At 45.9% G+C, this 12,131-nt stretch overlaps 1 protein-coding gene across 1 annotated transcript; it reads left to right on the top strand.

Moving 5' to 3' along the window:
• The first annotated feature begins 3,690 nt into the window (after positions 1 to 3,690).
• On the top strand, positions 3,691 to 11,548 carry LOC101759998. The gene is made up of 14 exons (XM_004983709.2): positions 3,691 to 4,272; positions 4,618 to 4,704; positions 4,882 to 4,982; positions 5,084 to 5,134; positions 5,407 to 5,584; positions 5,666 to 5,980; positions 6,617 to 6,820; positions 6,903 to 7,388; positions 7,494 to 7,703; positions 8,160 to 8,348; positions 9,891 to 10,042; positions 10,272 to 10,424; positions 10,515 to 10,596; positions 10,685 to 11,548. The coding sequence occupies exons 1-14, from the start codon at positions 3,850 to 3,852 to the stop codon at positions 11,072 to 11,074; spliced, it is 3,021 nt and encodes a 1,006-aa protein (XP_004983766.1). The 5' UTR covers positions 3,691 to 3,849; the 3' UTR covers positions 11,075 to 11,548.
• The last annotated feature ends 583 nt before the right edge of the window (positions 11,549 to 12,131 follow it).

Raw genomic sequence — 12,131 nt, 5'->3', positions numbered from 1 at the left:
GTACTAGGCTTCCCCATCCCATATTAGGTATGAGATTATTACTTTCAAGCACTTGATCACGAACACCACCACTTTTCGACCTTAAGCAACTTCATATAGACAGACAGGGCAATCCACCGACCACCAAAATAGTTCACCAGGCCTTGCCCTATCCATCGTCCTTATAGTTGTAACCAAAAGGAGAGCAACCAACTCCTATAACTCACGAGTGACAGGAAATCACTCGACTTTTACCGAGTCCTATTAAGCAATGCAACTACTCGGACTCATTAGGCTAGTGTTCAGATCAAGGGAACTAAGTCATGCATCTATGGTTTCAAAGAACTCCTGTAACGTAAATGCACATACAAACGAAGGAAGGCATGTGTAAGTTTAGAGAAAATGGGTTCATGCTCTGGGGCTTGCCTTCAAGCGGAGGGGAGGAGAACTGGTCCTCTGAGGGTTCTGCTGCAGCTCCTGCGGTCGGCGGCTCAGCTACTGCTCCGTCTTCTGGCACCGGATGTAGTTCGTAGACGCCGTCGGCGAGATTTAGCTCTAGACGAATGCAAATGCAGGAGTTAGCACTTAGACGGTTATTTCAACAACACTTTGCAGTTAAAGCTCGGGCATTTGTAGCAAGGCTACAGAAAAGGTGGGAAAGTTTCTTAAGTTGGTGGGGAGCAAGATAAAAAGGTCGGATGAGAAGTAACTTATGATCTGACCCTTAGACTAGAGGAATAGCTGTGCTGGGGGTCCTCAGACTTAACGCAGAGAAGTCCCCGATTTTTTTACACATATACCCTCGGGTCAAGGAAAAGGATACAACCGAGTCCTCGGGCGAGGCGGAAAAAGGGTCGGCGAAACAGACAGGGTCCGACGAGACGAAAAAGGGGTCGGGCGAACAGACAGGGTCGGGCGAGACGAAAAAAGGGGTCGGGCGAACAGAGAGGGTCGGTCGAGACGGAAAAGGGATCGAACGAACAGGTAGGGTCGGGCGAGACGGAAAAGGGGTCGGACGAACAGAGAGGGTCGAGCAAGACGGAAAAGGGGTCGAGCGAACAGAGAGGGTCGGGCGAGACGGAAAAGGGGTCGGCAGCTTACCTTCGGTTTATAGGTAAAGCTTTGGGATCGGGAAAGAGCAGACTTGGGCGGAAGGACTGAAGCACTAAGACTTGGGCAGCGGCGATGTCCGACGGTACTCCGGCGGCGGCGGTGCTTCTTGTGGACAACAAACAAGCTCTAGCACAGCGCGGAGGAGCAAGCGGCTGGGTGGATTGGGAAAGGCGGGTGTTGAGCGGAGAGGAGATTTCCTCAGGAACTTAGGTGGCAGCGCTCGAGCACGAAACAGAGAAACAAGGCGGTAAGGCAGCGATGGCGAAGGGAACTCCGGTAGGACTCGGGCATTCCCTTTTATAGCTGCGCGGGAGAGAGAGGGTTGGAGCAGCACGAAGACCGGGAAGAAAAGGATGGAGTGCGCTGCCATGGCGGCGATTGAGCTGCGATGGGCGGCGGAACAGGACTTCGGAGATGACGCCTTCGGCCATTGGGCACTGGAGACAGGGCGGCGCAGGCGCGGTTTTGCCGGGGTCGAGATTTGGCGGAGGCAGGCGTCGTCGAGCGGCGGATCTGATGGGTGTGACAGGGGAAACGACGCTATAAGCGAGGTTGCAAAGGCGAAGAGACAGGCGGGCTGCGGCTACGCGGGCGAGCGCGAACAACGGTTTGCCAGGGCACAGTTCTGACAAGGCGGAAAAGGAGCTGTTGCGGCCGGGGTCGGGGTTGGCGATGGAGGAATCGTTGCGTAGCGCATTTGGGGCGGCGCAACTGTGGAGAGGCGGCGGAAAAGCCGGAAGGCATCAGGGCTTGCAGCCGGGGGTCGGGTGAGGTGATGATGGGCGCGAGCCGCGAGGTGGTCTGATGCAGCAGGCGGCAAAGCTCTGCCACAGCGGCGACGGAGCACCAAGGCGCGGCCGGCGAGGGTGCGAGCGAGATGGGACGCTGCAGAAAGGGTTGCAGAGGGCTTCCGCTGCGATTGGGGAGGAGGGCGCGGAAATCCATCCGGTCGCGGCCGGCGACGGGGCGAAGCGGCGGGGGTCGGAGGAGTTGAGCTACGCGGCGGGGGAGCTCTGAAGTGGTGCAGGCCGCTCGAGTGCGTCTGCCTCGGGAGATCTGGGAAAAAGATTGCGGGTCCACCCGTCCGTCCACCGGTCATTCCCGGTTTCTCCTCGACTTAAGACTGAAGGGACACTGCCTCGGGGAGGAAGGTCAGGGTCTCAGGGGTCGGCACTTAGGAACAGAGGTTGAGCGCTTAAACTCGGGGAAGCTGAGTCAGCGGGATCAGGGACTCGGATTTGAGATTAAGGCTCTGTTTGGCACAGCTGCACTCCTAAACTCCAGCAGCTCCATCAAAAAATTCAGCCAAACACCCCAACTCCAAAACTCCATGGAGTTGCCAACTCCATGGAGCTGTAGTGCAAATGGAGGTGGAGTTTTGGAGCACCTCTTTTGCTGCTCCAGAAACCTCTCTTTTGAACCTTCTCGTGGAGTTGGTGGGTAATTACCCACCAATGCCACTGGTTACACAAAAAAAACGTTTCATTCTATTCTCCCTTCTATTCTCCCGAGCCCCACTTGCCGCCAGAGCCCTGCCCGTCGCTGCGCCCGCCGCCCGTCGCCACCCGCCGCGCTCGTCGCCCGTCGCCGCCCGTCGCCGCCCGTCGCCCGCTGCCGCCCGTTGCCGCGCCCGTCGCCCGTCGCCACCCGCCGCCCGTCGTCGCCCGTCGCCACCCACCCAGCCGCCTGTCGTCGCCCGTCGCCGCTCGCCGCCCGTCGTCGCCCGTCGCCGCCTGTCGTCGCCCGTCGCCACCCGCCGCCCCGTCGCTACCCACCCCGCCGCCCGTGGAGGGTCTCCCGTGTGCGGCACAGTGCAATGGAAAAAGGGGAAGAAGAAGATTGGATAGAGAGGATGACAAGTGGGGCCTTAATTGGGGGGCAACAATGGCAATCCACACTGAAATCAATCTTTTTTGGAGCTGAGAGCACCCATCTAGCCAAACACCTTATTTTTATTCTGGAGTTTTGGAGCGGAGCTAGCTCCATGTGGAGTTCTGGAGTGGAGCAGCTCCACCCGGAGTTGGAGCCATACCAAACAGAGCCTAGCTCGGCGGATAGTTCAGTCCTAGAGGCAATTTCGGCAGTTCAAATGAGAAAGGAAGTGAAAAATATAGGAATGTTTAATTAAGTTTTGAAAAGGTATCCTAGCGTGTAACCCAGGTTTCATGATGGTAAAGTGGCGAAACCATTTGTGGGATTGCATTCTAGCGAAGCTTTTACTTTTGATGATGACAAGATTGCAAATTTTCATGTAATAGTTGTATGAAAATAATCAGAGGAATTATACACAAATCTTCACATACCGCACGATGAAAAGCTGCTCGCTTTGCTGCTGAACCAAGTTTGGCATCTCTCCACTACCATCTCCGTCTCCTGTGTAAGATCACACCATAGGCCCGTAGATCCATAGACGTGGCGGCAGCATTGTTCATTTGGTCCTCTGAGCCTTAATTACTATACGCTATACACTACGGAAGGAGGTATACCGTATGTCCGTATACGCCTCCGGCTGAGCTCCTGTACTCTCGCCGCGCCGGTTGCTTTGCCTGATCCGGTCCCACCCGCCTTGCTCACTCCTCCCCTCCTCGGCCACCTCGCCACTCTCGAGCCCGCGCCCAACCCGACCGACTCGACCGCGCCGCGCCACGCATCGGGACGCGTCCCATGTAACAGCAGCAACGACGAGCAGCTCCCCACCCCACTGACCCTCTCACCCTCTGCCACTCCGGTCGCCGCCGCCCGCGGTGTTCCATTCCAATGTGGCGGCGCGGGGCGCACGCCGACGCCGCGCACCACCTCCCCACCGCTGGCCCGGGCGCCTCGGCCGCGTCGTCGTCGTCCTCCTCCGCCGCCGCCGTCGGCGCGGCGCGGAGGCGGCGGCGCCCGGGGCTGTCGTGCCGGCCGAGCCACCTCTTCTTCGCGCTCCTCGTCGCGCTCTTCACGGCCTCCCTGCTCGTCGTGTGGCAGCTGCTCCCCATAGGCGACGGCGACGGCGACGGCGATGCGGCGGCGGAGGCGGACGGGGAGACGCCGCCGCTGCCGGAGGGAGGCGACGCCGGGGTGATGCGGTTCTCGTCCTCGCGCGTGGCGCTGCGCGCGTTCGACGGCGAGAGCCGGCTCGAGGCCGCGAGATCCGAGCGCCGGCGGTGGGCCAGCCTCGCGCCCGTCAGGGTGGCCCTCGTGAGTGCTCCACTACTTACCCTGCGCAGTTTCCCTAAACCCTGATAAAATCGCTCCCCACCTACCATTTCGCTGCAGGAGCTGTGAATTTCGGTTCCACCGAGAAATGCCTGGTTTTTTAATTGTCTGGTAGAGCTCTCCTTGGATTTACTAATGAAATGTGGTGTCCTGGTCAGAGTTTAGTATTAGAGGGAGGAACAGACATGCTTACCTAGATAATATGCACGTCATGTATAGTATTGTTTTGCGTGTTCCTCTGTTTCTTTATTAGTCAGGCTTAATGCACATTCGTTTTTAATACTGAACTGCATGTCATGAGAGTTGACTTGGCTCCGGCTGTTTCAGGCTGTTGGAAATATGAACATAGATGCACAATCTCTGATGCTTGCAACTGTTGCAAAAAGTCTCGTGGGTCTGGGTTATGAGGTCGAGGTGAGCTTCCATTCAGCACCGTTTTATACAATTGCAAAAAGTCTAGTAAATTGGGTGAATATGCCATTAGGTTGCGGAATTGAACTGCAACATGTAATCGTTTGGTCGTCATTCTTGATTCTTCTATGTTGAGAATGCTTCATACCCCATGCCACTAATGGTGTTGCTATAAATTAGGTTTTAGCATTTACGGATGGGGAAGCTCGTGATATTTGGGAAAATATTTGCCTTGTAAATATTGTGAACATCGATACTTTGAAATCTGTCGACTGGTCAAAGTGAGTCGCTAATACTTTAATAGTGGAGTATTTCCACTGCTATTCTTGTGTCTTGTCTTATTAATCTATTTTACTTTTATTCTCTGTTTCAAATTTTGCAGGTACAATGCTGTGTTATTAAGCTCTCTTGAAGGAAAAAGGGTTGTTTCAATGTGAGTATTCTGCTACTACATGCTTTACGCTCCAGGGTTGGCATATAATAAAAACACAATTTGCTAATGTAAAAATCGGTTTGTTATTAGCATTCCAATCGGGAAAAAAAAAACCTGATGTACTCCTGTTGTTTTGTTTTGTTTTGTGAAATTATTTATTTCATTAAATGACTTGTCATTTTGTTCATGTAATCTCCCATTCTTGGAATTTATTTCCCTTTTTTCTGTAGCATTTATTTATTCGGCACTTAGCAAATTCATATTATATTCAGTCTTATGCAGGAACCTTTTCGACTTATACCAGTGGTATGGCTTATACATGAAGACACTCTTGGACAACATCTCAGAAGCTATGCAGAGTTACAGGAGTCCATTCCAAATGTCATTGAGGATTGGAGGGCTCATTTTCATGCATGCGCTTATGTTGTGTTTCCAGATAGCTACCTTCCTGTATGTACCACCCGCAACTTAAGACTTTAGAATAATTGATGAAATGGAGTTTCTGTCTGACCTTTAGATATATGATTTCAGTTCTTATACTCGCCTCTTGATTCTGGGAACTTTTTGGTCATTTCTGGTTCTCCAGTTGATATCTGGGCCGCTAAAAGATTTGGCTCATCACATTCTGAAGAGACTATAAGAAAGCAGCACGGGATTAAAGAAGATGACGTTGTTATTTTGGTCGTTGGAAGCTACTTGTTTTTTGATGACTTACCGTGGGATTATGCTACAGTCATGCGTGCATCAGCTCCACACATTTTGGATATAGCCAAAACTAAAAATCTGAGAGTGCAGTTTATTTTTTTCTGTGGAAATGGCTCTGATGCCTACAACTCTGCTTTCCAGGTAATGAATATTCCACAAGATATCCAGTGACCTTTGGGAGAAATGCCTTGCCTATCAAAACATTCCTAGAAATACCATCTGTATCTCAGTTATGGGTTTGCTTTATCGTATCTGCTTAGGCTGGTTTGTCCAGCCAATATCTGTACCATGTTGTGCCAAGTCAAAAGAATTGGCAGTTAACTCAACTAGGCCTTCTTAATTTTCCTTTTCTCCTTCACATTTTTTCTTGGCATTTAGATTAGCTATGCATTGCATCTCTTAACTTTGCTAAAGCAAGTTCTCTGAATTTTCTAAGCCTTTGTTTCATTGGGCATGCTTTTGCTTAGATATTTATTGCTAATGAGTATCCTAATTACTTTGGTAATTTAATTTCTGTTAACCTTTTAGATGTATATGTACCTTTCTGTATTTTCCCCATTGTATAAGGGTTTTGTGTATATTTACTCACATCTATACATGTATATATTTGGGCGGCCTAGAGCTCTCATATTGAATACAAGTGCAATACATAAGCCATAACAAACCTTTGCCCACAAAAACATGTTAGAACGGGAACTGGTGTATCTGTTGAGTAATTCATTGTTCTTGTGTTTACAAAGTCATGTGCTAATATCATCCTAATTTTTTGTTATATAGGAACTTGCCTCGCTCATGGGGTTACCTGATGGCTCCATAAAGCAATTTTCCATGACTCATGATATTAGGAACCTGTTAGTGTTTGTGGATATTGTTCTCTACGGATCTTTAAAACAGGAACCTGGTTTCCCTCCTCTGTTATTGCGGTCCATGTCCTCTGAGATTCCGATTGTTGCACCAAATCTTACTGTTATAACAAAATATGTATGCCACTTCATCCGGTTCATAATATGTTATTCACCTGTAAATCTTTAACGCTACTTTTAACAATGTGTTGTTGTTCCAGTTCACTGATGGTGTCCATGGCTTCCTTTTCGATTCTGCCAACCCAAGCACTGTTTCTTCAGCTTTCATACAGATTTTAGGAGCAAAAAAACTTTTGGATACTGCCTATTCTGTTGCTTTGGAAGGGAAGCTACTTTCCAAGAACATGTTAGCACATGATTGTATTACAGCTCATATTAAGCTTCTTGAAAGTGTTATTCATTTTCCTTCATATGCAAAGCTACCATCTTCTGCTTCTAAAGTTCAAGAAAGAACATGGTTATGGGATCCTTTCGAGATGAAAGCTGCACTAGAAAATAGTTTGTTGGAAGATGAAAGCCATACCAGCATAAAGACTCTTGATATTCTTAGAGACTTCCCTCAAAGTAACCAAACAACTTATTCTGGTACCAATGATACTTCATATGATTACCCTAATTTATCCGATTGGAATGATTTAAGTGAAATTGAAATCTTTGAAGACATTGAAAGGAGAGAAATGGAGGAGGCAAGTATTTCCCCTTCTTGTGGCATGCTCCTATCTTCTCCAACAAGACTTTTTTTTCTAAATAGGCAAAGAAATCAAATCCGCCTTTTCTTTTTTGCAATGTAGATTGATGAAAGGGTGGAAAGACCTTTGCTATCATGGGATGAAGTCTACAGAAATGCTCGTAAATCAGAAAGGCTAAAGCCGGAAGTAAATGAACGTGATGAAGGTGAACTAGAAAGGACTGGGCAACCCGTGTGTATATATGAGATTTATAATGGAGAGGGGGCATGGCCATTTTTACACCATGGATCTTTATATCGTGGTGTTACACTAGTAAGTCTTGTTAAGTTTACTTTACTGCATGTATTATCTGGAAGTTTACCATTTTCCACTTTCCATGTGGTGCTCTATAATATTATCCATCACTTATTTTTCATCATCTGTATCACTATATATAAAGCTTGAGATACGCATACTTTGTACTAGGGAAGCATCGGAGTACCCAGTTCAATCTGTCTGCATTGTTGAACATATACTGGTGTCCTCTATATATAGATATTTCCAGCAAATTGCCATCACCCTGATCCAGCATGAATTTAATTTGGACTGATACACTGAATGATTGGTAGTTAGTATTGTCTGGAATGCTTTTGCATTTATTAGTACACATAGCAAAGATGGAACTTATTGCAATTGTTACCCTCCACAGCAGTTAAATTCTCTGTTTTCATGTGTGTTGGTGAACATGTTTGTTCAAAGCTTATGCCTATTTTTGCATTTTGTCTCAAGTCAAAAGGAGGCAGGCGACCGAGATCAGATGACGTTGATGCTGTTACCAGGCTTTCAGTTCTAGACAACCCATACTATCGTGATCTTCTTTGTGAATTTGGTGCTATGTTTGCCATCGCAAACAGAGTTGATACTGTACATAAGTTACCATGGATAGGTTTCCAGTCATGGCAGGCTGCTGGAAGAAAGGTATGAATTTCTCATAGATTTTTATGTCAATTTTGGTCATATTGGATATGCCTGCTTTTTGAGAATTGTACTCTTTGAGATAAAGAACATGGTACATATTCCCTTTGAACTCTTCAAGTTCTAAATTCACACTGACTTGAACAAACCGTATATTGACATATCTGAACAATCAAAACCAGAGAGTAACCCCTGAGCCCATCTCACTTCTGATCTGGTGTTGAAGTGGTTTGACCACAAGTGTTTAGTTACCTTCCCAGTCGTCTCTTAGGTGCATGCCACTAGTTGCGATAGGATGCAAGTCAGCACCCTGTGTCAGCTCCCATCTCTTGCTTCCTTTGCTATGTTGTTGCTCCCTCTAATAACATCAGCAGAGAATTTGCAATGAGGGCCTCCTGTAGCGAAGCTTGCCATCAGCAACTTGACTGTCTCTGGCAGACTCCCTCTACTCACATCCCTTCACCATATTTGTAACCTCAGCACCGCGTTGACATGAATGCAGCTCCACAAGGCAAGCTCATGCTGCTCTCCCTCCTCAAACTGCTTCTAACCTGACACTGAGGTGCTTCCTCCCAATCTGGTCAAGCTGGTGATCCGTTGAGTATCCTACTTTGACAGTGTCCTCCACAATCTTCTGTGCTGATGCATATCCCAGGTTCAGTGTGTTGCACATGCAACAATTCATGACAACCTGAATCCAATTGTGCTTGCTGCTGTTGAGTCTCCATCTCATGTGACACTTGTAAGCATCAGACTTCGGTGATCTTGCCATGTTCACCCTTGACAGTTCGTAGATCTTTGTCAAGTTTAATTGAATCAATCTATCTAGAGTCCTGATGCTCATCTGATGATATCAACTATTTGTCCTGCAACCAAGTTAGTAGAAAGATCCTAAAGGTGCATATGGTGGCTAAAAAACCTGGTCACAACATCACAACTATATAGCAAAACTACCCTCACAACAAAAATAAGATGTTATTTGCACCGTAAATTTGTTGATGCGTGAAGGATGATTTGGATGATCAGACTCGAGATTGTTTTTTAGAGACTAGATTGGGAATATACATCTTTTGAAACGAACTTTTTTTATACTTTTTTGAAACGAACTTTTGAACTATAGATTCTGGTTTGCTGTATATGTGGATGGTAATAATGGCCAGATCTAAATTACTTTGTGCTAAAACATATTGCTCCACTCTGAACTGATAACTGATTAGATCTCAATACAGTTGGTATTTCAGTTTACCTCTATTTGGATTATCAATACTAAAAATTGATCTGTAGATCTATAATTAAAAAGACCAGCCAACCATTTCTTAGGCTAGCACATAATGCAACAATGAGCACACGAAATGGGATATATTTAGCAGTACCACTCATCCTGTAGTCAAATGGCACATTACCTGAATGTACTATTGTTAATATGTTGAAAACATTTTTACATTTCCCCACATGTATTGGATCTGCTAAGCCTGGCATAAACAATGAAGTTGTTTTTTGTTCAGAAGGATATAGATAAATGTCTTTTTTGTCTCCTCTTATCAGGTATCCTTGTCTGAAAGTGCTGAAGAAACCTTAGAGGAAATTACGACTGGAGAAAATAACGGGGATGTTGTATACTACTGGTCACCAATGGATATTAACCAAACTTCGGACTTTTGGTCGATGTGCGATTCCCTAAATGCAGGCAATTGCAGGTGCTTTTTGAGTGCTGGCATGTTCCTTTCTATTTTCTTACTGTTATCTTCCTTAAACTATGTGTTTAGGTAATAGGCTTAAGGATGACTCAACCACTGTCACTCATGTTCAGGACCTTATCAATCACTCTTTGTTGTACTTGTGCAACTCCTATGGTGCACTGCACGAAGCCACTATTCCATCTTGATTGCTTGGTGCATTATCCTCAACATTATTTTCTTGTCACAGATCTCTTTTTGAAGATGCATTTAGGACTATGTATGGACTGCCAGAGAATGTCGCAGCCCTTCCACCAATGCCCAGTGACGGCGATCATTGGTCCACTCTTCATAGCTGGTTGATGCCCACCCCATCATTTTTGAAATTTGTCATGTTCTCAAGGTAACTTCTGAGTTCTCTCACTTTGCTTATCATTTTTAGGAGACAATTCACTTTGTGTTCATAATTTTGATTTTGGGTTGCATTGTGCAGAATGTTTGTCGATTCACTTCATAGTTTGAATGCAAACAGTACTGAACCAGCCGCATGTTTGCTTGGAGCATCAGAACCTGAGGTGGCCTTATCTTTTTTTTTAGTACTATCAATATGCTTTGATGAAATTTTAGCTAAATTTGGTACTCTTTTTTTTAAAAAAAATTCAGATAAGGCATTGCTATTGTCGAATCCTGGAAGTCCTTGTAAATATCTGGGCTTATCACAGTGGAAGGAAGATGGTCTACCTTGACCCTGTCACTGGGGATACCAGAGAGCAGCATCCACTTGGTGAAAGGAATGAGATGTGGGTAAAGTTCTTCAATTTCACCCTTCTTAAGAGCATGGATGAGGATCTAGCAGAAGAAGCGGATGATGGCATGCATCCTGGAAATGATCAATGGCTGTGGCCATTAACTGGTCAGGTGTTCTGGTCTGGCATTGCTGATCGGGAAAGGGAGGAGAAATATATAAAAAAGCTGGACAAAAAGCTCAAGAACAAGGTGAAATTGCTCGAAAGGCAGAAGTCTGGTTACAAGCAGAAGCCCCTGGGACAATGACACTGAAAGAAGCTAACAATCCGAGATCTCTTATGATCCACCATTGGGTGCATCTTCAGTCCGACAATGCTCTCGCTTCCTGTTTTCTGATGCAGCAATTCACCATGATCTCGCGGAAGAGGTAAATCATAAAAGGCACCATTGTTGTGAATAGGAATTCTTTTTACGCCTCCTTGATCTCCCTCTCCTAAGGAGCTTGGTGAAGCTGGAGGATATTGGGAGGATGGGGATGGGGAATAGCTGATCAATTTTTTGTCCTGTTCACGTAGACAGGCTATAAATTGCGCCATATAGTTGCAGTGATTCTTATTCTTTATTCGTCTTCCCCATCTGCCACGAAAGGGCAGCTGGATGAGAAGCGAAATTTTGGTAGGATGCATACTGACCTGATCATCGCTGTACATGTAAATTCCCAGAAGAAAGGGAGGCACAATAATTATGTTTATTGAGAGATATTGTTTGTTACTGCAGTTCTGCACTGCTGTTGCTGTCGTGAGATTTCTGTACTTCCTGCTGCTTTCGATGACTTGCATAGGCGTCACCGCGTCGGCGCATGCGAGCGGATGAGCCGCGCGAGCAGGTAAAAAGTCGGACGGGGGAGATAGGACGGACGGACAGCGATGTGGGAGTTGTGGTCTTGTGTGGAGGTGTCGAACTGTCAATGCCTGCGCCTTGGAATATTTGATACCTCATCTAAAATATAAGCTATTTTAGTTTTTTTATAAATCAAATTTACCTAATTTTAATCAAATGTATAAAAAACATCCTAACAATTATAGTATCACAACAAAAAACATCATAACATCAAATTAGTTTTACTAAATCCACCATGAAATATATTTTAAAATGTATTTATATATATATATTTCTATAAATTTGATCAACATTAGAGAAATTTGAATTATAAATAACTAAAACAATTTACATTTTTGAATGCAAATGGTAAAAAAACAACCGTGGAACAAAATTCTAAATGAAAAGATGCAGAGAAAAAGCTCAATGGAAGGTTGCTTGGTGAGATGCTTACAAAAGAAACTACGGTTCTTTCGTGTAAGAT

Source organism: Setaria italica, chromosome IX, assembly GCF_000263155.2.
Source record: "Setaria italica strain Yugu1 chromosome IX, Setaria_italica_v2.0, whole genome shotgun sequence".
NCBI classification, from domain to species: domain Eukaryota; kingdom Viridiplantae; phylum Streptophyta; class Magnoliopsida; order Poales; family Poaceae; genus Setaria; species Setaria italica.
Note: the sequence above shows the minus strand (reverse complement) of the source record. Positions and strands in the feature narration are given on the sequence as shown.

What these genes read in the sequence shown, in the direction of transcription:
- LOC101759998 (XM_004983709.2), top strand. Translation starts at nt 3,850, where the DNA reads ATGTGGCGGCGCGGGGCGCACGCCGACGCCGCGCACCACCTCCCCACC. An exon ending in GGAAAAAGGGTTGTTTCAAT is followed by an intron (nt 5,135 to 5,406) that starts GTGAGTATTCTG and finishes TATTATATTCAG; the next exon opens with TCTTATGCAGGAACCTTTTC. An exon ending in TTCCAGATAGCTACCTTCCT is followed by an intron (nt 5,585 to 5,665) that starts GTATGTACCACC and finishes ATATGATTTCAG; the next exon opens with TTCTTATACTCGCCTCTTGA.